At 36.0% G+C, this 25,851-nt stretch overlaps 2 protein-coding genes across 5 annotated transcripts in view; one reads left to right on the top strand and one right to left on the bottom strand.

Annotated features, from left to right (window-relative positions):
• The window catches only part of LOC122036797, a 44,402-nt gene extending 27,715 nt beyond the window's left edge, over positions 1-16,687 (top strand). For all 3 annotated transcript variants that reach the window (XM_042596217.1, XM_042596216.1, XM_042596215.1), the window contains exons 16-22: positions 9,418-9,534; positions 9,624-9,745; positions 9,830-10,589; positions 10,745-10,999; positions 11,071-11,253; positions 14,564-14,902; positions 15,582-16,687. In XM_042596217.1, coding sequence (XP_042452151.1) covers positions 9,418-9,534; positions 9,624-9,745; positions 9,830-10,589; positions 10,745-10,999; positions 11,071-11,253; positions 14,564-14,902; positions 15,582-16,334 — 2,529 coding nt within the window. In that variant the 3' untranslated portion in view covers positions 16,335-16,687. The remainder of the gene's footprint in view (positions 1-9,417; positions 9,535-9,623; positions 9,746-9,829; positions 10,590-10,744; positions 11,000-11,070; positions 11,254-14,563; positions 14,903-15,581) is intronic.
• Positions 16,688-20,849: 4,162 nt separating this feature from the next.
• The window catches only part of LOC122036799, a 30,751-nt gene continuing 25,749 nt past the window's right edge, over positions 20,850-25,851 (bottom strand). For both annotated transcript variants that reach the window (XM_042596219.1, XM_042596218.1), the window contains one exon: positions 20,850-21,512. In XM_042596219.1, coding sequence (XP_042452153.1) covers positions 21,460-21,512 — 53 coding nt within the window. In that variant the 3' untranslated portion in view covers positions 20,850-21,459. The remainder of the gene's footprint in view (positions 21,513-25,851) is intronic.

Genomic DNA, 25,851 nt, shown 5'->3' with positions numbered 1-25,851 from the left:
GATGATTTTTAGTTAACCTAAATCGAGTGTTAATAAAAATAAAATATTTCACAAGATAATATCAAAATTTAGACTAAATATTAAACATCTCAAATATAATTTAATAATAAGCATTTATAATGATTAGATATTAATAAAAAAATATTTTTAATTAATATATTTTATATTAAAAAAAAGTAATTGGTACGTATGATACTGAAACCATATTGTTTTGGTCATATACCGAAACTCTAGTACGGATCAAAATTTTAAAACTTGATGGCATGACCTCGGCTCTCCCTCTATTTGCACCCCCTCTCTCCTAGGGTTCTGATTTAAGGGGGAAGCTGTATTGGTCATTAATGTGACCTCCCTCCATTCCCACTCTTCTTCCATACATTTTTTAACCTTTCTATTTTTAACATGACAATTAATTTTTGGCAGTCTAATCTCTATTGTTCCCTCTTCCATCCCTCTATCCAAAGCCCTAGCATTGGCTCTTGATATCAGTAACAACATACACTGCCCTTGTGCTCTATCTTTCTTCATACTTTCTGTGCCCTTGCTCTTTCTTCCTTCAATGTGTCACCCTCCCTGTCTCCATGGTTTCCACAATAGTCAGCAAGTGGCTTGACCTTGACTTCTCTTGCAGCATCCTCAAGACTTAGTCATTGTCATCAACAAGTTCTTTCTTTCCCCCTAGAAGGATATTGCCTCTAGACTACATAAGAAAGAACAGCCCAAGGCGTTGCCTCAAATTCCTCACTTCTCTTCACCCTCCAAAATGGGGACATTATCATAGGCCACTAACAATGATCCCACCACACATCAACTTCTATCAATGGCATTTTCAATTCCTCATTTTTGCATCATTATGATCTGTTGCTAGATTCTTTGTTTCTTTGTCATTTTTCATTTTTCATCAGCCTTTCACATATTGTACTCATGATTTAGATGAAATTCTTTATTTCATTTTCAATTTTCATCTCTCATCGGCCTTTCGCATATTGTACTCTTGATTTAAGATGAAATTACTTAATCTATTTATTTGGACATCTCTCTTTTCTTATAAAAAGGGCAGCCCAATGCACGAAGCTCCTGCTATGTGGGGTCCCGTGGAAGGATCCATTGTACGCAGTCTTACCCTGCTTTTTGCAAGAGGCTGTTTCCAAGATTCGAACCCGTGACTTTTTGGTCACATGGCAACAATTTTACCGTTGCGCCAAGGCTCCCCTTCATCTCTCTTTTCTTATAGTTGATGTTAAACTTTTGAATCTCTCTCTTAATATCCTACTGTCTTGGTTTAAAATGATTAGTAACTGGAGTCTTTATGAAGTGAAGGATTATGGAAGAGAATAAAAAAGCAATTCTTCTTGAATCATGAATGACTAAACACGTGCGCGCGCGCACACACACACATTTGGAGAAAAAAAGAAACTATGAATGCGATAGAATATTCCAGTCTTATGGAACATATTATAGTTTTGTAGAAAATTCTAGATTTGTTTACTAAAATATGCTTTCAAATCTCATACCGGATTAGGCAAAATGGGTGAAACATTTCATTCTAAACAATTACCAAAATGGCCTACTCAACATCTGTTGATATGCATCTTAACACTACTTGGCATGTTAAAACAAAGGTCAAGATAAACTAGATAATATTGTTATTTTCTTTAGTTTGTCTCCATATAAAATAATGTTAAAATCATAGCATTCTAGATGGAAAAGAAGTTTGAACTTTAGTTTATAGTTGTTTTATTTTTTTATTTTTTTCTTTTTCAACTCCTTCCTCCTTCCACCTCTAATTTGCCATTAGAACCATACATCGAATGTCAACATGATACTATCGTTTCAGTCAAAGAGAAATATTGGCATGACTCAAGATTTTGAAGTTTGATTAAAATAAAAAAATTAGAATAGTAGTTTGATTAACTTCTACAAATCCAACATTCTCAAGTTTGTGTATAAATATTAATCACGTCTAATTTGCTTGTAAGAAATTTTGAATTAGGCCTAAACAGTCTTTTGGTGAGAATATAAACGGTTTATTACATAGTAGGGACAAAAGACATGCAAATAGTCTTTTCTTTTATAAGTGTATTAATCTCCATGCGCTTCATACAATCATGTTATGTTGCATTTTATGCAATTTTAATGGCAACATTGTTATCAAAATACAACTTTGTTGGTGCATTTATTGACATCTTCAAACAAGAAAGCTTTCCATCCATAGCATATCATAAACTCCACTATTCAGCTGCAGTACTACTCGTTGTATATGCTTCTTTCTCCATTTGGCTAAGTTTCCCCAAACACAAGTACAATATCCTGGCATGGATCTCTTATCAACAACCAATCCTGCCCAATCTGCATCAATGTACACTTCATGTTTAGGTGTGGCGTTTCTAAAGGGGTAAACCTTTGTTGGGAGTGCTATTCAAATATCAAAGAATCTGATTAAACTGCATCAAGGTATTTTTATAAACAAATGCATAAATTAACTTACCAAGACTCATGACAAAAGCTATAGATGTCTATGTATGAAATAAGTAGATCAATTTCCTCACTAATTTTTGATATTGGGCTATATACACTGGATCACCTTGTCATCTCCAAGTTTCTGATTGGAATCAATGGGAGAGTCAGCTGGCCTACAATTGCTCATTCCAGTCTCCATAAAGTTATCAACAATGTACTATTGTCGAGAGAACAATTCCATTCTTTGATTTCACAATCTCCGTATTAAGAAACTATCTTAGAGATCCTAAGTAGTTGATCTCAAATGTTTAGGAGAGTTAACTCTTCAATTGGTTCATCTCAGATATATAATCTCTAGTGAGAATCATATCATCCACGACAACTCAATTATTTTCCCATTCTTTGAATTTCTAGTGTACATTATATAATTAGCTGGTCCATGAGTTTACCCTTGACTTTTGACAAAGCCAGAAAATTTCTCAAACCAAGCTCTGTTTATTTCAACCCTTGTAAAGATATCCTTAGTTTTCACACCCTCATATCAAACTTTTCAACAAATCGTGCATCTATGTGCACTTCTTCCTCCAAGCCTTCATTAGGATATGCATTCTTAACATCCAACTGTTGTAGAGGCCATGAGTTTACCCTTGACTTTTGACAAAGTCAGAAAATTTCTCAAACCAAGCTCTTTTTATTTCAACCCTTGTAAAGATATCCTTAGTTTTCACACCCTCATATCAAACTTTTCAACAAATCGTGCATCTATGTGCACTTCTTCCTCCAAGCCTTCATTAGGATATGCATTCTTAACATCCAACTGTTGTAGAGGCCAATCAAGGTTAACAAGCGACGATGTAACTCTTATAGTATTTAGTTTTACAATTGAGGCATAATTTTCAAGTAAGTCAGTGTTGCAGGTTTGACTGAATCCCATCCAACCGATCATGCTTTGTGTTGTTCTATGGAGCTATCAACTTTTTAATTGATAGTAAACACTCATTTGCACCCTACAATTGTTTTCCCGCTCAACAGATCTCCTAGCTCCGGGTGTTTTCTTCTCAAGAGCCTTCATCTCCTCTAAAATAACCTCCTTCCACTTGAGAACTTTTGGAGCATCCTGCATACTATTAGGAATTTCTATATGAGCCAATTGTGAGGAAAAACTGAGGTTTTTGTAAGATACAAAATGGGATAATGAATGGTGACTTCCAAATGATTCATCCTTTCGGAGCGCAATGGGAAGGTTGTAATCTTTTAACTTGGAATTGGTATTCAGTTCAATGAAGATTTAGCTTGATACAAATTTGAAACATCCGGCGATGATGATAATGATATGATTGAGGAAGATGATGAAGATTTTGATTATTTAGATATTTGAAGTTTGATTTTAATTATAAAAATAAACTATTTTAATATTTGAATGTTAGTGAATTTTATATTTATATTATTGTTTAATAGTTTGTGAAATATTTGAATTTTGTTAGTGAAATATTTTGGAAGAAAATCCTTATATATGTTTGAATTGTAAACATTGATACTCAAAGCGCCTTACTTCGGTAAAGCATGCACCTCACCGTGCGCCTAACATCTCAGCCCCACAGCTCCTATGCACTTTTGGGCGTCTTACACTTTAAATAACTATGGGTTGAATATTTTGTGGAGTCTTGGTAAAGAATAGGATATTACCTGGAGAAATTAGAGATTCATGGAGTGCAAAGGATTAGAAGGCTCATTGTGTCGGGTTGTTCTCCGTCTCGAATGAACAATGTGAAATGGTTCCAATAGTGTATTTCCCTTGTTAACATTTGTGAATCATTATCATTGTAAGATGGCTCACTAAGAAGACCATTGTCAGTATCTAAAACACTTTTCCTTCTGTAAAAATGAAATCTGAGTTTTCAGCTTATCCTGGGAGAAGAATTATTTTGAGTATGAATATCTTTAATTTGGAAAATATAAGATTTGTGAATCTTGGTTATGGTTCTCCTTTTAAATGAAATATGAAATATGATTGTAGTTAAAGAAAACTAACATCATGGTACTTTTCTTTTTGAAATAGGATCAAGACATTTATATCCTTTTTATTGAGAGTATGACCAACAAAACACATTTTATGGCTTGGGGTGTAAATTTTCCAGAATTGTGATTTAAAGTATGAATTAATGTTGGATAACAAAATATCTTTAAAGATAATGAATCTTTAAAGAAGATAACCTATTTGCTAAATAAAAAGATTTTTTAAATTTATGAAATACATCAAGAGATGTTTCAAATTTATGATTCTGTCTTATTTATGAGATATGTAACAGTATGAATCACTTCTCAGAAAGATATTTAGGTTTTTTGTTTTGTAAAAAAAGTCTGAGCTATTTACAATAAGTGTTGTTTTTCTCTTTCAGCTAAACTTTTTTGTTGTAGATTATTGATGCAGTAACTGTTAGGACCAAAAGTAGCTAGAGGTTGTTCGGCGTTGCTTGTTTCTTCGAAGATGTGCAGCGGAAAATGCAGAAACAACTCACACAACGCTAACACGGTTGGTTTACTTGGTATCCACCTCACAAGAGGTGACTAGTCCAAGGATCCACACCTACACACACACCCTCCACTAAATAAAACTCTCCTTTATGGTAACTACCAAGGGCGGAGAAGCCTTACAAGACTCAATACAAGAAGAAGAAAGGGTAGTAAGGAAATACAAGCTTACAATGAGTGTACAAACCCTAACCCTAGTTTCTTCTTCTTGCTTTGATCCACCTCTTGACTTGGAAGAGCCTCCAAGAACCTTCAAGAACTGGCGATCTCGAGCTTGAGAAGGGCTGTGGAGGAGCTGGTGAAGATCTGAAATGAATCGGTGAAGAAGTGCCGAAGACAACTCTCGCCTGCGGCTCAAATACGACTCAACGGTCGGATCCCAATCGATTCGAAAACTCCCAATCGATCGGGGAGGCTTTGGATCGATTCACGGATCGATCCAGAGCGCCTCTGTGCTCTGGGAAAACGCCTGGATCGATCCACGGATCGATCCAGCGCTTATCGTGCGAAGCAGCAGCGTCCCAATCGATCGGCTGATCGATTGGGACCTCTGGATCGATCCACTGATCGATTCAGAGGCTCTCTGTTCGCTAGAAGAGGCCTGGATCGATCCACTGATCGATCCATATCCTGGATCGATCCAGCTCTTGGTTTTTGCCCAAAACCAAGTCCCAAGCCTCTCAAACCAACATCCGGTCAACCTTGACCTGTTGGTACATCATACCTAGCATCTGGTCACTCCCTTGACCTGCCAGAAACCCCACCAAGTGTCCGGTCAATCCCTTTGACCCACTTGGACTTTTCTCTTCGTGCCAAGTATCTGGTCACTCTCTTGACCTACTTGGACTTTCACCTAGCTTCACTCGCTAGGGTTTTCAATCTGCCTAGCTTCACTCACTAGGTCTTTCACCTGGCTTCACTCACCAGGATTTTCATACTGCCTAGCTTCACTCACTAGGACTTTCACCTGGCTTCACTCACCAGGATTTCCATCCGGTATACCTGACTCTTCTTCATTCACACTGATCAGTATTAGAACCTTCCCATATGAACAACTGCACCTGCATTGTCCATGTGTCTACATGTATTGTCAAACATCGAAACTATGACCAAGACTCAAGCTTGGTCAAACCAGTCAACCTTGACCTAAGGGATATTGTACCAACAGTAACTTTGTAAAACACTCATCATTATCACTTTGTAAAATTCGAATGTTTTTTTTTTTGAAATTTTGTTTGTGTCTTAGTGTTAAAGTCTTTGAAATTTTCTCCACTTCAGATTCATTTTAATCAAATAAACCCAATTTAATCTTGTGTCATCAACAATCATTTCTCACTAGAAAATATAGATGATCAATATAAGTTCCAAATATCGTTATGAATCACAGTAAATGATGTGGTTAGAATGTACGTTTAGGAGAAAAAGATGCATGATGATGTTTAGTAAATTGACACACCGCATTAAATGAAAAAAGATTGACTTTGATTCTGAAATAGGCTCAAAATTAAGTATTTTAAATACTGAGAATTAAGATGAGCTAATCTATTGTGCCACAACTTAATGTCATCATCCTTAAAAATAAAATTTAAACAAGTACTTTGACCTTGTTCATTCTTGGAAGATCCATCTTAAAAATAGAGTCAATTTTTTCCCCTAGCACTTTCCATTCATTAATTTTTGAAATTGACAATAAGAAGAATGAAAATTAGCTCGACACTATTTGGTCGGAGGTGCTTTTGCAGATGGACAACAAGTTACAAGATGTTGGGAACATGAAGGATTTCATAAATAATTAGTAAGGTAGTGAATTAATAAGTGAGCCTGACAACTTCTGTCCCTAGAATAACTGAGAGTGAACATTCGACAATCTTGACCTTTTTGTTGCTTGCACAAGGTGTATAAGATGGGAACAACTTAGAGCAATCAAGCATATGATCAGTTGCATTTGAATTAATGATTCACAAGGAAAACAAAGTAGGAATGACACTTAAACATTCGGTGGTTAAAGACTTAGGTAAGGACAATTTTGGAGATTGAAATAATGCCTTACCATACTGGTTTCCAACATGTCTCCTTTGTATGCCATGGTTTTTCACCATGCTCACTCCATGGCTTTTGACGACTATAGATTTCAAATTCTAAAACTTGGGGCACAAGGGCTGAGCTTCCAATTCCTAGGTTGTGGGTGTTTTCTTTTCTGTACAACATTGTTTCCCTCCTGCTTCTTCACGTCCCAATTCAGAAAACACTTCCCATGGAAAGCAAAGGTTTCTTGCCAAGAGTGCAGCCCCGAACCTCATCCAAATTCCAATTAAGTGTAGAAACATGTAGACCTTATCATTTCTCTCTCTATTCTTGTGACAGCTGTAGTCTTTTGAATTCTCTCAAACCTTGTCATAGCATTTGATCAAGATCTTGCCAAAATGCCACTAATTCATTGTAATAAATGGTGGATATCATGATTGCTTTGCTTGATTGTGAATGTCAGTTTTTCAATACAAATATTTGAGAAGTATTTTCATGGTCTGAGTAAAGAGCCCAAACAAGTTCCAACACATCTCTAAGTATACCAGGGAGTTCTTGGACTTCCATTTTTCTAAGCGAGGTTCTCTTGCAGTAGGTCTAATCATCTCACTAGACAAATGCAAATGTTTGATTTTCCGTCATCAGTAGCCAGTTTCATTGACTGAAGCCATTTGGTAATTCTGTCCATTAAGTCTGATGGCTATGAGTAGAGTGGAATTCTGATAATAGAAATCTGCAAAAGCAGGGGTAGAAGAATTCACAGGAGTAGGGTGACTGGTTTCAGAAGAATCTGAGGAGATGGTGGAATTGTTTGCTCCATTGGTCATTCCTGCCTTCTAGGAGATCATGGAAGAAAAAAGAAAGAGTATGGTGACTTTAATACCATAAAGTTTTATGGAAGAGAGGAAAAAATAATAATTTCCTTGAATCATGAAGGACTAAATGTAGGTATAAATAGTAGATGAATGCTCACAAAATTTGCAATAGGGCATATAAAATCAGTAAGTTCTTCTCCTCTAAAATTTAGAGTAAGCACTAAATCTAGCACCATATCTCAGCCTGACACAATATTTGCTAACCTAGTAAAATATATTCCAGATTTGCATTTGTTTACTGACAATAAAAAGCCTTGAATAGCAGTTTGATTAACTCCTAGAAACCCAACACTAACATTTCTCCTCTTTCAGCACATTTATAACTCAAATCAATTTTATCTTTTAGTTGCAACACTTTTACTACTATGATGCCATCTTGAAGATAAGATAATTATTTTCTCTCTTTATTTACTCTTTTTCTTTAAGTACATGTCGGAACTTCATAGTCTTTTCTTTGACATCATCTCCTTGGTGCTCGCTCAGAGCAATTTGAAATTATTTTCTTCCTTAATATTAACATGTTTGCAAATTTAGATATTGGAACCTTATCTGTTTCCTTATTGTTCTTTTTCTGTATGGTCTCCTTTCATATTAACAATCTTTAAGCAATTTAGCTGGAGAGCAATCTGAAAAGTGAAAATTTAGATGAGAAAAATGGGAAGACCACTTAATGTTGTTTGCTTGGAAAGAAAACCATGGGAGGATAGAAAAGTGGAGAGATCAAATTACCCAATCTCATCTTCCCAAAAGTGAGAAGATTAAAATCCTCCTGATCTTCTCCATTTTTCCTGGCTCTTCTTTCCCACGATTGAAAGAAGAAATAAAAATTAGAAAAAAAGAATAATCAGATAGTAAAAATTATATTAAAAAGTTTCTTCATATTTTTAACTTCTCAGATAAACAAGATGGATGATTTTTTTTTCTTCTTTCTTCCCCTTCAATTATCAATCTTCCTTAATTATTTGTCCTCTCTATTCCTGTCCTCCATAATAACCTTTAATATCTTGCAATGCCTTGAGCTGAATTAAGGAAAAAGATTACCCCAATTCTTAGTGATTGAATTGACTCAGTTAAAGCTCTTTCAACGATTGTTACCAACATTAGCCTCAAACACGCTTATTCTCAGACATGCTTATTAAAAGACTAGTTGATATATGACAGCTTCTCTGATTCCTCCATCTTTCTTTCTCCTAATGAATCTCTGCCAGTATTTTGATGCAGATAGTTGACCTAGTGGAACCATTATATAATTGATTGTTTCCAAATAATTCCCCTATATAATCTTTGTATATCACTCAATCATTCATTTGTTTACTTGATGTAATTTGTGTCATGGTTTTATCTTCTAAATGTCAATTGGATCATGTTAACAAAACAATAAACGTGCTACCTTTGTATTTTCATATGCTTGTTTACGATTATGATAAGTTGTAAACCATATATGAGATTGTTTTCTATTTAAGCTACCCATGATTGGAAGAAATTCTGTCATGTCATGACTACCACATACAAGTTTTTGTTTCAGGCTGAAGCCATGGTTTCCGAGTGGAAGGAATTCCTTTGGGATGTTCCAGAGGAGAGAGCTGCTTTATGGAACCATTGTCAGACACTTTTTATGAGACATTCGTTTCCACCATTGCAGGTTGACTGCTTGTTGATTTATAAGCATGCCCAAGAAAAGACTACCATTTTGTGCTAATCCAAGAAAAAATTGGTTGTGATTTCTTTCAGGCAGGATCATTTTTCCTCAAACATGCAGAAGCCATTGAGAAAGATATTCCATCAAGAGAATTACACGAGATTCTTCTTCTTGCTCTACAGTGGTTAAGTGGAACAATAACTCAGTCTCCTCCGTAAGTTATCATATTTGTACTTGATTTTTGGTAATTTTAGTACTTGTCTTTTGGTCTTGGTTAAGGTTTTTTATTATGATACAGGGTTTATCCTTTGGATATTCTGAGGGAGATTGAAACTAGAGTGTGGCTCCTAGCAGTAGAATCAGAATCTCAGTTTAAGGCTGAACGTGCCTATACATCACTCAGCTCTGTTCATAATTTAGTGGGTGGAAATTCTTCCAGTGTTATAGAACAGACTGCAAATATCATTACAAAAATGGATAATCACATAAATGCAATGTCCATGAAAGCTAGTGAGAGAAATGGTACAAGGGAATACAATTTCCCACATAATCGGCAGTCACAAACCTTAGAATCTAGCAGTGTCGCCACTGCAGTGAGCATTGCAAGGACAAAGAGAAGGACAAAAACTAATCCAATACAAAGACGATTTGTTTTAGACACTTTGGAAAGCAACATTGATTCTGATGATTACACTGATTCTCATCTTAAGAATACTGGTGAAATATCTAAAACTATGCTATCACAAGAAGAAAGTTTGAGTATAGAGTCATCAGTCTCTGCATGGGAGAAAAGAGTACAACCTGCAGAAATGGAGAAGGCTGTCCTTTCCTTGTTGGAGTTTGGTCAAATTACAGCTGCTAAACAGCTTCAGAAGAAACTGTCTCCAACACACATGCCATCTGAAATTTCCCTTGTTGATGCTGCTTTAAAGCTTGCGACCTTATCATCTTCAAATAGCAATGATGATCTTAGTCTATCACCCCTTGATCCTGAAGCCCTTGAAGTTATTAGATCTGCTGGTGTAACAATTAAGGATCACATGATTCAACTATCACAGGTGAGGATGATGCCGAATGATGAATTAGTGTAGCAAATCTGTCTTTGGTTTGTTCGTATAGGTTCTGCTGTCTCAAAAGAAACTCTATAATTATTTTTTCTTAGTGGTCATAAATGCATTAGGTGCTTTTTAATCATTCTGATTTCTTACTATAGGCTTTGGAGTTCTTAGCTACCAAGTGCTGTGAAGGTTCTGGGCGTGGGTTGTGTAGAAGAATAATTGCTGTTGTCAAAGCTGCAAAAATACTTGGCCTCCCATTTTCTGAGGCAATTGAGAAAAAACCTATAGATTTGCTGCAATTGCTTTCTCTTAAAGCCCAAGATTCTCTTGAAGAAGCCAAACTCTTGGTACAGACCCACACAATTCCTGATCCAATCATTGCAAGGATTCTTGCTGAATCTTTTCTGAAGGTATGCTGTCTTAACAGATATGTCCTTATTCTATACCCAATGATCTCCTTTCTGATAGTTTTTATGCACAGGGGCTGTTGGCCGCACATCGTGGTGGATACATGGATTCTCAGAAGGAAGAGGGCCCTGAGCCTCTTTTGTGGAGATTCACTGATTTTTTGAAGTGGGCACAACTTTGTCCTTCTGAACAAGAAATTGGTCATTCACTCATGCGCTTAGTAATGACAGGACAAGAAATACCACATGCTTGTGAGGTATTGGATTCTTGGCTTGACGCAAATTATGGATTGAACAATTGCTCTTGCAGCAATCTTCTTAGCTTACTACAAGATACAAAGCTTTAGTTGCTATAGTAGGAAATGAAAAATAACCATTGTACTTTATTTAGTAGAGGCTTCTTTGTTAAAATGAAGCAAGTTAACTTCTCAACAATTGAATTTACTAAATTCGTCTAGCAACATATCAAGAAGCTCAAGACTGGAAGTTAATAGGTTGTAGGTTTCTATCATAACATCTAAAAATAAACAAATCAAGAAGCTCAAGGCTTAATAAAGTTATTAGCTGGTTTCTATTCAGTATGTGCGAAAGTTGCTTCTGTGCAGGCATGATGCCTAGAATCAAAATCTTCTTGGGAAGAATTTCATCATGTTATTTTTGGAGAAATTATCTTCTTGGGAAGAATTTCATCATGTTATTTTTGGAGAAATTATAAGGTTCCTTGTCCCTTTTGGTAGTCCTTTTTTTTACCAAGTATGGAAGTTGCTCTTCATGAGATGCATAGGCATGCTAATTCACAATCTTCTTGGATAGAATTATATCCTGTTAGATTTGGGAAAATTATAACATTCATTGTCCCCCTTGGTAGGGCTTTTTACCTTAGTTGCCAAGATTGATCAATAACAATGATGACTCAAGTTGGATCAATATCAACAATTGTCCATCCTATCGTTTTTAAGAAATCAATGATCACACAAAGAACATTTGGTTGTCCAAACAATAGTCATGTTTGTAATCCTTCAAACTACCAACAAATTCGCTATACTATTTAATCCCTCTCTTAATCTATAATATAAAGAACATACATCATGTGGGAATTTGACCATGAATTAATTGATTCTTTAGAACTTATTACCATTTGCTTTTATTCAGACATGGAGTTGAGGTGAGTACTAGAGTTGATGGGAGTGATGTATTGATTTCATAAGTATTAAAGGATACATCATGTGGGAATTTTGACCATGGATCATGATCCTATGATCTAATCTTTAGGGATATTTGGTCACAAAATCACATATTCCCACATTTATATTTGGCCAAATCAATAGTGTAAATGTATGAGACAGGTATGACCATCATTACCATGTGAATTTATTTACATCCTCTTTTTTTTATTATTATTATTTTGTAAGTGTTACACGTTGTAACTTTGATTTTGGCCCCTTGGAAGGCCATCAAAGTTAAATGCCCAAAGCACCTTGATGATTCAAAATTTGATCTAAATTGTATTATATGACCTTCAATTAATTACTACAAGTGACATGGATGTTTTTATGCTTGGTAACTTCAATTTTGATCTTTTTTAAACATTAAGGTGGTTTGACCAAAACACTAGGATGATCAAAAAATGGTAAAAAGTATGACATATGAACAATATTTAATCTATAAGACTGTTTGTGTCTTATATCTTTGATTTTGATGATTTGTTAGGTCACTAAAGATGTTTAACCAAAGCACTTTGATGGCTTAAAAGGGGTCAAAATTATATCATATAGGTATATTTCATACCTAGGAGTCACACTGATACGTATATGCCTCCTAATGTTGACTTTGAATGTATTGTGTCTTGTAACTTTGATTTTGGCCTTTGAAAAGGCTATTAAGGTAATTTCTCAAAATTACCTAGCCTTGAAAGGTCTAAATTATGTCATGGTCATCTATTAGTCCCTACGCATGATGCCATGTAATTTTAGTTTTGAATCCTTTTTGAATATCAAGTAGTTATGGCCAAAACACCTTAATTGCCAAAAAAGCTTAAAATGATGAAACACTTCAATTGCTGAAAAGGAGTTAAAATCATGTCAAATAAATATTATCTATATTAGTCACATGTTCAATTGCTTATGCCCTATATCTTTGATTTTTACATCTTGAAAGGCCTTTGGTCCCTAAGAGTCACATAATGTATTTATGCCCCCTAATCCTAATTTTGAATGTGTTGTGCCTTGAAAATTTGATTGGATTTTTTTTTTAATTAATCCATGATCTGTTTAGTCCAACTAGTCCTGGAGGTAGGCGGCCTTCCCTTGGTTCGCCCACCGGGTAAATCCAGAAGTGCGAGTTGCTCTGACACGACAACCCAACTGTTCTAGTAGTTCGAGCAGGCATAAGGTTGCCTGCATGAGAATTGAATCCTCGGTGCATGGGAAACCACCGTGCCTCTTACCGTTGCGTTGTGTCATATAGCCATCAATTAATCCCTAAGAGTGACATGAATGTTCTTGTTGGTTGCAACTTTAATTTTGATTCTTTTTCAAATGTTAAAGTGTGTTGACCAAGACACCTTGATGGTAAAAAAAGAGGTCTAAAGAAACCCATTAGAAATTAGACCCAACCTATTAAAAGTAAACCTAACCCATTCAAAAATTAATTAGGCCCAATAGATTAAAGAAAGAAAAAAATGAACTTTTGTTATTAGTAGACAGGTCAGAGAAGGTTAGTTCAGAAACAGAAATGCCATAGTATAAGAACCTTGATTGGGAGAAAGTAAATATCCATGTTGCAGCCAAGATGGATGTGTACTATGCAGATTAGGTTAAGTGTGTGAGGCAGCAGACAAGGTGGACTTAGTGAAACATATTGAGCCTTGCCATTTCTTATCAGAAATATGAATGCTACATGCCTAACAATTTGTATTTTAGATAAATTTTACATAAGCATACCATCAAAGTAATGGAGTATTACACTTTCATTGGTGAGGTGATTGGTGCAAGTGTAGCCTTTTACTCAAATAGATTTAAGTTTTTCGACACTTTGAATGCTTCTTCTGCTAACTAAAATCTCATGGACGACATTGAACTTATCTAATGGCAGCAAGTTCAGAATTTTCTTTTTCAAATATGATATTCTGAAACAATTGGTATACTAATAAAATCCATCTTGTTAGGAATTACTATTTCAGATCTTCATTTGCTGCAGTAGATCTGACTAGTATTATCCAGCAATTCAATTAGGAGTACTGATTTTTTTTTTTTCTTTTTATTTCACTTAGCATTTCAAGTTAGGTGTTTCTAAAACATAGCAGGATGGACAGGGCATTCATCAGCTTTCATTACCTGCATACATATATCTGATAATTTTAATATAAATATATTGCATGCATATCTTCATATACTGAATTATCTTAACAAGAACAAAATAGTTGTATGCATTTCTGGTCTAGTCTGTCTATTTATATATGAAGAGAGAGATAGAGGGCTCCTGTCAATCCATATTTTGGAAATAAATGTAGTTTCTCTTCTGGTTCCAGTGTTCTCTCATAACAAAAATACTCAATCTTTTCGACAGGTTGAACTCCTTATACTGGCACACCACTTCTACAAATCTTCTGCCTGCCTTGATGGAGTCGATGTTCTTGTGACCCTTGCTGCCAACAGAATTGAATCATATGTGTTGGAGGGTGATTTTACTTGTTTGGCTCGCTTGGTTACCGGAGTCAGTAACTTCTATGCCTTGAATTTCATTTTAAATATCCTTATAGAAAATGGTCAGCTCGCACTGCTTCTTCAAAAGTACTCAGCTACAGAGATGGCCACCGGCACAGCTGCTGCTGTCAGAGGATTCAGAATGGCTGTTCTAACATCATTAAAGCTATTTAACCCTCATGATTTCGATGCACTTGCCATGGTTAGAAATTCTTCTTTTTTCTATTAGTTAATTCATGTCGTTGAAAATTGTTAGATATGACTTCTTTACCCTTGTTCAGATTTATTCCCAATGCTTGTTGGCTTTGCAATCGTTTGCACGGGTTTAACTAACAGATCAATATCCCGTGGAGACCAAGACACGGATGGAATGAATAATTCTCGTCATGTTTGTTTGTGTTGTCTGACATGGACCTTGATACAGTCTATCCATACAGATGATACAAATTTCAATACAGGGGCGGAAAAGTTTGATACAATTGAAATGGATGCAATAGAGAACCAGTACTATGATTATAACATGGTGCCTAATCTCACATTTTTCAAGTTCAAATAATAATTTCATTGAAGTTAACAAGAAAATTCACAAATATTTATTTAGACCAACACTAAGTAAAATGAAGAAGTCATCCTTTGCTAGAAAGCAAAAAATAAACATAAAATATTTGACTTAAGCTAGCATTCTCTTCCTTTGTAATTTCTTGATGAGGTAATATGCTTATGCGATCCACTGATTCAACTTTAGGCATCTTTCATGATATTTCAATTGCATATGAACAAAAATGCCGGTGTGGAAAATGTTAAATGAATGCTTTAGTTGCATCTCAGCCAGTTTCAATTGTAGTTAGTATGTTTATCATTCTCTATTGCTTGCTATACAGGTCTACAACCAGTTTGACATGAAGCATGAGACAGCTTCACTCCTTGAGTCTAGATCCTTGCAGTATATGAAGCAGTGGCTTTGTTGTCGCGACAAGGATCGTCAAACTGAGGATCTTCTTGAGGCTATGCGCTATTATGTTGAGGCTGCTGAAGTCCTTGCCACTATTGATGCAGGGCAGAAGACTCATAATGCCTGTGCCCAAGCATCTCTCCTTTCCCTCCAGATCCGGATCCCTGACATACAATGGATTGATCTCCCAGAAACAAGAGCTCGTAGGACACTTGTGGAGCAGTCTCGTTTTCAGGAAGCCCTTATTGTGGCAGAAGCATACAAGCTAAACCAGCCAGGCGAGTGGGCTCCTGTATTATGGAATCAAATGTTTAAACCAGACTTAGTTGAGCAGTTTGTGGCAGAGTTTGTTGCTGTCCTTCCTTTGCAACCATCAATGCTACTAGAGCTGGCAAGGTACCACCGGAATGAGGTTGCAGCCAGAGGGGATCAATCTCACTTTTCAGTGTGGCTCTCTCCAGGAGGGCTGCCTGCTGAGTGGATTAAGCATTTAGGCAGGTCTTTCAGGATCTTGCTCAAGAGGACGAGGGATTTGAAGCTGCGGATGCAATTAGCAGCAGCAGCAACAGGGTTTCAGGATGTAACTGATGCATGTATGAAGGTGATGGATAGGGTTCCAGAGAATGCCGGGCCTCTTATTTTACGGAAGGGTCATGGCGGAGCTTACCTACCCCTTATGTAGATATAAACTCATGGAATTTATTATGTTGGATATCCGGAATGTTCTACTATTAGTCCATTAGTTTGCAATTTTGGTACCGAAACTGGGATAGCTTAAGTGCCAAGCAACTTCAGAATAGAGGTGTTTTTTTAACTCATTCTTTTGGGTGTGAATGCTTGTGCCTGAATAGTGATTCTTTGTCATACCTATGAGCAAATAATAGGGAAGCTCGCATGTACATTTATCTTTTTGTAATTGGAAGATGATTAGTTAGTAGATGTCTTTGTGATGTAAAGTCCTTGTATTTGGAACTGTTGTATCTGTATTATTCAATTTTGTAATCGTAGAATTGGAATATGTAACCCTTTGAGACATTTTATTACTTTAATATTGATTTTCTATACCTTTTGGTTTTCAAATCCATTGAAATTGAAATTCAATCTATACCTCACTAATCTCAGTTACTCGGGTATCATTGTGCTCAATGGTTCATGTTCGTTAAAACATAAACCGAGAACAAGATTAATTACATGAAGATTTATATGATTTAGAATTTAATTTTATTTCATGGCTTATGATACGTTAGTAGATTACTCTTGAAATTATAATTACGTTTATTCCTTTTCGGATACAAATGAAAAAAACCTTTTAGAATGATATGCTTGTACAACAATACAAGTAGAATATAAAAATATAAGATAGAATGAAAATAATAAAATCTAAACTTTACACAAATTAAAATATTTGCTTTGCTTGTTTTGGATTGTTCCCCAAAGGCTCAAGAATGTAGTAGCAGTTGCTTAAGAATTCCTAAGAATGATTAGCTAAATTTTTTCTCAAATTTGGAATCCACCTGATTATTGCTTTGTCTTTCAATTGACTATTCTAGTATACGGCAAATCTGTTACATGATTACCGGGTTCAGTTATACCCTAGGGGCTATTAACTATCCCATTATAGCAACTTAGAATCATTGTTATAATTTTTTCCACTCAATGATTCATTTTGGTATCCAGATATAGCATCAAACACTCTTTTATCATTACTAGTTGATTGCTGAAGTTGATTGATTTTCAAATTGAAATATTATATTAGTTGTAATTTCAATCTCAGTTAATCGCTTAGTTGACTTATGCATTTCTCATCACTGGACTTGTCAAATTTAAAATATGATCAAATAATAATTTTGTAGTTCAAGTTTTTCAATTGATTGTTCTATTTTACAAGTTCGGCTGTTATACTCTAAATCCATGTTACAAAAGACTATGTCACTTCTTTATCTACCTAGTAAAAGTTAATCTTAACTTCTTTAGACGATATATTTGCTTAATATCTCGTAGGCCTCAATCTATTAAAACTCTTGTGCCTAGAGACTTCTCACGTCTAGGACTTCCAAATCCTAAAGACTATTTCTCTAAGGTTTCATCTATTGTCCAATATCTACCATTCTCGGTCTACTAGGTTTTACTTGCTAGGCCTAGATTAATCTTGGTCCATCATGACTTTCAATGACTAAGAGTCCAGCCCTTTAGAACTCTCGATACCTAAAGACTAATTCTTTAAGATTTCAACTATTGTAGGCATCCAATTTAACCTTGTCATCGCTACCAAGCATACATGACTTACTCGAACTTCCATCACTGTCAAGTATCCACTCCTTCGTGATTTGTTTGAATTTCCATCATTGTTAAATATTTGGTCATCCATGATCTGTTTAGATTCTATCATTATTTATTTCTCCATAATTTACTTGGACTTTCTTTATCAATATAATATTTAGTTCTTGACCTATAACAACTTCTTCCGTCAATATCTATTGAACTTCTCCGTTACCAATTGTTTAATCGACCTTACCTATTTAATTTTTTCCTTATCTACTTTTTGTGTCAAATATCTAGTCAACCTCGACTCATATATTTTATCGATCGTCAAATATCTAGTCAATTTTAACCTTCTTATCTCATACAAAACACAACTTTAGTCTATAAGGGCCAAACTAGGCCTGATTGCAACAACACAATGAATTTGCACCTCACTATCTTAATTGCGCCCCTAAGTATCACTATATAAGAAGGAAAATGGCTTGGTTCATTCGTCATGGTGGCCGTCTATATTTTTTCAAATAAGATGTCTCATCACTATATGAGAAGGAAAATGGCTTGCTTCATTCGTCATGGTGGGCGTCTATGTTTTTTCAAATCTATCTTATTTTTAATATGATCGGGTAGTTCACCTAGTTGGTTGGAAGAACTAGATAGAGCCCTCTCAGGGTGGTATGATGATTAAGATATAGAGTATTATCACATAAAGTTTTATGGTCAAAATTTGGCATGTTCGAGCATACCTCCTCATACCTTGTCACCTGCACTGATAGCTAATAGACATCCGTGATTTACCTCCTCCGTATTGACTTAGAGATGGGTTGATTGGAGCGCTAGAACAAGCGAATGGCCTTGTGTCTGGATAGCAATCAGACGCGCGCTGCCATTCAACTCCAATGGGATCCATTCTTGCCACGTGTACCAATTCCTGATCCCACACCGGTACAAGGCAATGCCGATTGGACAAAAGCCCTATGTGCTATTTTTAGACGCACGCAGAAAGACGAGCAGGACGAGTCCCGCTCCATCTTCATCTGACCATCCATTGAACGAAACCCGGGTGCCGGACGTTCGGATCCTCTTCGAACCCGACGCGAGGATTAGGGAAGCCCTAATCCGCCGCTGAACTCCGTGCGGAAGTGAGACTATTTAATGTGATTTCCGTTGACCTATCGCCGTCCCGCTTCCCCCTATACACTTCTCCGCCACTGTACCAGGTAGAAACCATGGTCTCTATGATTTCGATCTCTTCCACCTTATTCTGATTGCCTGATTGCTAGATCTAAGCTTTTGTTTCTGTTATGTGTCACTCGATCTTTTGGGCATGTTTGTTCACCTGCGGTGAAGGTTAGATATCAACTTAGGACATGTTTGTTCCTCCGACAATAACGTGTCACTTCTGTGATGGTAGTATTTATGCATAAGGGCATCCGTAATGTTATCTCGTTATAACATCTACCACCTCATAAAAAGCATTAGTCCATTATCACATACTCATTATAGCAACCTCCTTTCACCCACGTTCCTTTTAATATTCATACATTATTTATGAGTTTTACAATTCACTCAATTATTTTAATATTATATTATATTAAATAAATATATCTTAAAATATTTAAATTATTATTATTATTAATCTTACTTTTAAAAATATAATTTTATAGTTTTTTAAAAATATTATTAATTTTTTAATATATTTATTAAATAAAATAGATGTTTGTAAAAAATGAAATTACAATATTGGTAAAACGAAATTATAAAGTTGAAAAAACGAAATTATCACTGAGCGGTTAAAATTATAAAGTTAGGAAAATGAAATTATAATTGAGCGGTTAAAATTACAAAGTTGGGAAAATGAAATTAACCGTTTTATTTAATTTTTAATTTTATAATTTATATTTTAAAAAAAAATTATACACATGAGGTGGGCAAGTGCATGCTTGAACGCGTTCAAGCGGATGAACATAAAGTTGACATCTGTAACGCGACGTTAAATGAACAGTGCCGTTATAATGCGGCATTAACGTCACAGTGCAAATGCCCTAAGAACCATTTCGTACATGTTTGGCTGTATTTCAAATTGCCATGCCTTTTTAAAATCGTGCTTTCGTTAATAGTTGTAAACTTTTACAATTGTTGTTTCGTACAATTGTGGTGGCTGATTGGCCCATTGCTACCTGTGTTTGCCCCCGGAAATGAGAGAATTGCTATTAGTCGTATTGGATTCCCGTTTAAAAATTGTTCTTGTTGAACTGTCACGGGGGGAAGTTCTATCTTCAGCTGAGGATGGTTAGTGCTCATCTACTATTTTCTGTAAAGATATTTCTTCACTCAAATCTTCTACACGTTACCTCCTAGGCCCCTAACTTTACATAAGCATTTCCTCTATGCATCTATCTGTCGATAGAGCTTCCAAACAATTTAGGTGTTTAAAATAATTAATCTAGTGGCTAACTCATGAGATATTAGCATCATGAAATCTGGGATTCGAATCTCAACAAAATCGAAATAAATACCTCCCTTATATGCTACTCACTATTCCAAAAGGGCAAACATATTCATTTTTTTGCCACCAAGTATGAATTAATCTAGACATCAAAATAGCATATAAAGTCCTAATTATCAATTTCAAGCATATTATTCAGCCCGAAAGGAACCTAAATTGAACGGATGAAGCAACCATTCTTCTCTCATCTATTTGCACACCGTAACTCATCTAGAATAAAGAGATAATATGCTTTGATGCCCAAAACAAGTTGGGTCCAATTGAAATTAGATATTTACTAGGAATTGATTTCTTGACTATTTTCTTGACTTTCTTAATGTAATACTATAGGATCACTTGTATCTGACGCTACCAGTTATAGATAAAATGGAATTATCAGTTGTATATTTTTTTATAGTATAATGATTTGAATAGATCATGAGAAAATAATGATGCACAAAAGAAACAAACTACCACGTTGTGCAAGCTATGAAAACAGAGATAGAGTACAAGGATTAAGCCTAATATGTGGCATAAAATTCAAAAAGCTTCTGCTCACAATATCTGGAGAACTAGCTAATTGATAATCTAGGACATGCCGTGAATTGAACCTTTTTCTTCTCTTTTTTTCACCATGTCCGCATGCTTCTGCCCAGAAATATGAAAGTCATATACCTTCTGACTGTTGACTACAACGTTACAAATGGCACAAATCTTCAACTGCGCAGCATCTGCTCCACATTCAAGAACCCTCCGCTTCTTTTCTTCCAGATCCTGAGCCGTTGCTGGTGTATTATTTTTCCTTTTTCGTTCAGCTGTAGGTTTTTCTTTGTCAGGATCCACAACTGGTACTTTATCCTGTGCGATGATTGAAGGAGCATTTGTAATTTTTGCCGTAATGGATTCCTGTAGTTTCTGCATATTTTTTTTGTGTTTCTTTCCCTGTTTGTGTGACATGAGGATTTGTTGGGTGTCACACTTGATTTTGCAAACTTCACAATATACAGATTGCACAACTTTAGTGGACCGCTTCTGAACTTTTGTTGCCTTCTTTGTTAGTTTAGAGATTGAATGCATTACCCTCTCGTTCCCATGCGGAGGTGTGATTTGGACCTGTGGTTCCAGTCCAAGAAAAACCAATTTCAGTCACTTGCATGGAATTTCCACTAGTCTACTGACCCTTATTAGGCAAAAGACAATACCTTTCGTAAACACAGAAGAGTGGCTAAACATTTAACAACACAAGACTTGCACATGTAACTCCCCTAGACAAGGAACATTAACAGCGGCAGAGAGCATGGCACAAGGACGACAATGACAGGACGCTTCATGCAAGGCTTTCCGTAAGGCTCATAATGTATACAATGACGACAAAGGGCTTCCGTGAGACAATGCTTTACGATGATGCAAGGCTTCACACGATGATGATGAGACTTCCAATCGGTCTCAAGGCTTTCATAGTACATGACTCCTTTGTCTAGTCCTCTTCCTTCACCTAGGGTTGGTGCAGTACAACCACTGGTACCAAGTGTCTCTACCTAAGTTTGGTGCTTAACACACTCATAGGTAGCAGCATCAAGCACGACCAACGTATCTCATTCCAGTCAGGGATCAAAATCCCAACATTGAATATGATTTCAAACCTTAAATAGCACAACTATATGACATAGATGGCTTTAAAAATAGGTTTAGATGTTAGTAATACAAAGCAGGAGGACCACATTGCATATTGCATGTGGTTCCCTTTAGGCAGTAAATTATAGCGGGTGAATATATATCGCTTATACCACATGCATTATAAGGTACGATAAATAAATAATAATAAAATAATATGTTTAATTAAAAAATTACCTTGTAGAATTTTATAGAAATTTTTAGGAATTTAAACCGAATTCGTATGACATGTTTACGGGGATAAACCGAATAAAAGGAGAAGACTATTTTAATTACCCTATTTAAACGAGGAAATGTTTAATTTCCTAAAATCATTTAAATCTTTAAATATAAAACCTAGGTTGTGATTGATCAAAACCTAAGTTATTTCTTTATAAGCCGCCCTCTCTCTCTCTCTCTCTCTCTCACGCGTCTCATTCTCTCCCAGCGATGTCGCGCCACCCCATCACCGACGCAGCCTGATTGCCAGCGTCGGGCAATGGCGATAGTCGCCGAACTCCCGTGCACCGTCGTCCCCTCTCCGGCCATTATGCTGCCAGTTGCTACCACCACCGCCGCCCAATGCCCGATGCCATTAGAGCGCAACCGTAGTGAAGCACCATATCGCTCTTGCCGAGTTCGCGATGTAGGTGGCGGCCAACCACTGTGTCGCCGTCCCAGCGAAGCAAGACAACCACGCACATGATGGCATTGTTTTCGCCACGAGAAGAATCGGTGCCGCCCAACCGTCGACGTTATTTCTTTGTCGACAAAAGCAAACTGTCAACGACGCCCCTTTCCTCTATTTTCCCCACTGCAAGCAGACTGCCGGCATTGCCCTCATCTTCGGCCATGATGTCGCCCTCGTGACCGCCATTTCCTTCGTGTACACCTTCCTCCCCACCGGCCGCTTGTTTCCTGTTATTCGTCATTAACAGCTCAACACCACCAAGCTATCGCCACTAACATTGTCGACAGCTAACCGCCGGATTGCTGTTTTCCCCACCATTGGTTGCAGTCGAGAGACAAAGAGTGGATTAATCAGGTATAAGATTAATTACAGTAGGTTATTTAATTGGGTGAATAATTAAGATAATCTATATAATTGAATCAAATGATTAATTGAACTTATAAATGCATTTGAAGTGTTATATTGATGAATGATTAATCAGATTAGGATTAATTAAGAAGTCAATTAATTAATTAATTAATTAATAGATTGATTAATTAATTAATTAATTAATTAATAGGATGATAAATTGATTTTAGATCATTAGTTTTGCCTCATATCTTGTATTGGTAGGATTTAAACTTGATGTGATATTACGGACTTGAAAACGGTTGGAAAGATCTACAATAAAGATGGGTATTTCTTCCTTAACCTCTGTAGTTTATTGATGCATGAAGATAGTTTATGGAGTAGATTAATTTACCTTAACTCTACTCATATTTAGTTGAGTTTAATATTTACAGGCTTAATCTTAGAGACGATCTATTAATTTATTATATAGTCTTATCTTTGACTATTCATACTCTGTAGTATACACGTGTATGGTGTGTACTATAGGAGTTATCATTTTGATTATGCATATGTTATAGTCGTACATACGTGTATAATATACACTATAGGAGTTTTCCTTTTTAACTGCCTATATTATGTAGTGTACATATGTGTGTGGCGTGTAGTATAGGTATTACTATTTACTATACATGTTTAGTAAACCCTAAAATCCAAACGCTTGTTGGATCTTTTCATATATATAAATATATGTGATTGATAGATCATGTTTCTGGATAAACTTATGTTTATCATACTGTTACATTGATGATCACTGTGTTTGAGTTCTAAATATTAGCATCATGCAGATCATTGCATAGCTTGCATGCTATATCTCCCTTATAGTCGAGAGAGTCGTCAGCCATATTCGTTGTCCACTGGGCCACTCAAGGATAGTTGTAGTTAAAATTGGGTGCAGCTTATCTTATAGTGCCTACTAAGCCATTCGGGATAGTGGTAGTGGAGTTGCGTGCAAATAGTGACCTCCTTGTTATGTAACTAGATAGCTACCTTTGCATCCTGCCCGACCGGCCACTCAGATGTAGCATTAACTGGAGTCGTGAGCAGTTGTCAAAATCCTATCCATTTGGCCACACAGATGTCGTGGTAGCTGGAGTACGAGTGTAGAAGTGACACATACATGATCATATGTAGATGATGCGTGTTGCATATCTTAGAGATACTATTGTGCATATGCCTATGATATGTCACATTTGTTTGACCTATGATTGTTGCATATGTCTGACATTATTCATATATGTTTTATCATACATGTATATATTGTCATACATTGCTCATGTAGTACGAACAAATCTATTGCAGATCCCCCGTGTTTACTGATCATTATACTTTATGTGTTAGACAGGTTTAAGTATGTGGTTTTATTATATCATCTATGGTTGTGTACATAATTCCTACTTGTAAGATGGTATATTTTGATCTCCTTACACATTTGACCATGCGTTACCATTTATCTATTACCAGTCATTTGGACTCACTACCCTATTACAAATAGATGATATGTAATAATTTGAAGAATCCTGACTGTTAGTCCTACGTCACATTTGAGAATGGTTTCTATGTTATTTCCTTTTACTTTATTGACACTTTAAATTTTAAACTTAGTTATGTAATAATTTAACTGGACTGCGGATTTTAGCCTTGTGACTACCTTTATTCGGTTGTGGTTTGTTGTGTTAAGCCGAGTCGGCTTGCAGTCATTTATGTTTTCTATATTGCGTAGGGATTGTGTAAATTCTTCTATATTATTGTTGCTATATTTTATATCTCCCGCTGTGTATTTATGTCCGTATGGTAGACTCATATCATGTTATATCGTACATTGTCACTAGAGGGTATTGTTCGTTCTATTAGACAAAGTATACTTCCATGACGTGACAATTTATTGGTATCAGAACCACACTTTACGAAGCCTATTTTCAAGTTTTGGATTTCACAGTTTGTTTTTTCGATGTAACTTTTTGAGTTTTGGGACCAAACAACGGCAGAACATCTCTAAACTATAGGAAGTAAGTTTATATAACTGTTAATCTATACTTCTATTAATACTTATATGGTTGTTTGTAATAGATATGACACGTGGTGGGCCAGCCACTGTTCACGGCCATGGTCCGAGTAGACCATGGAAATAACCTGTCGATTCGATGGAACCTGAATCTATTGCCAAAATCTGACTGATGTTGAGTCAGATAGTAGAGGTCAGGCCCATCAAACCCTTACCGGAGATTATGAGTTACAATCTCAGAGAATACCACCGACCATACCAACCATGGCTATTACTAGCTGGGTGAAAGATAGAGCACGTATATTGTTATTAGCTCAGTCAGTGAAGGACCGACTCACACTATTTCATGAAGATTTCGACCAGTATGTTGCTCTTGCTTGGTTAAATAACTGGAAGGCATATTTGAGTACATAACTTGTAATAGCGCAGAAAAGGTTTTGTAATAGCTACATATCATCTACGAAATCAGACTGTTACTTGGTGGAAAATGCAGAAGACAATATTTGAAAAACAAAGGATCACTTGATAATATTTCGAGGTGCTTTGAGAGATAATACTTCTCTATCACCTTTTGTATATCTCATCATTAGGAATTCCTAAACATTATGTAGAGGAATTAGGCGATGGTTAGTCGACTCGCCTAACACTATCCTATGGGAGATTTTGACTCACGAACTGGTCGTATATGATTAGATAACTTCGATGGTACATTGAAA

The sequence above is a fragment of the Zingiber officinale genome, unplaced genomic scaffold (assembly GCF_018446385.1).
Source record: "Zingiber officinale cultivar Zhangliang unplaced genomic scaffold, Zo_v1.1 ctg210, whole genome shotgun sequence".
Taxonomy (NCBI): domain Eukaryota; kingdom Viridiplantae; phylum Streptophyta; class Magnoliopsida; order Zingiberales; family Zingiberaceae; genus Zingiber; species Zingiber officinale.
The sequence above is the reverse complement of the archived record's forward strand: the minus strand, read 5'-3'. Positions and strand labels throughout refer to the sequence as shown.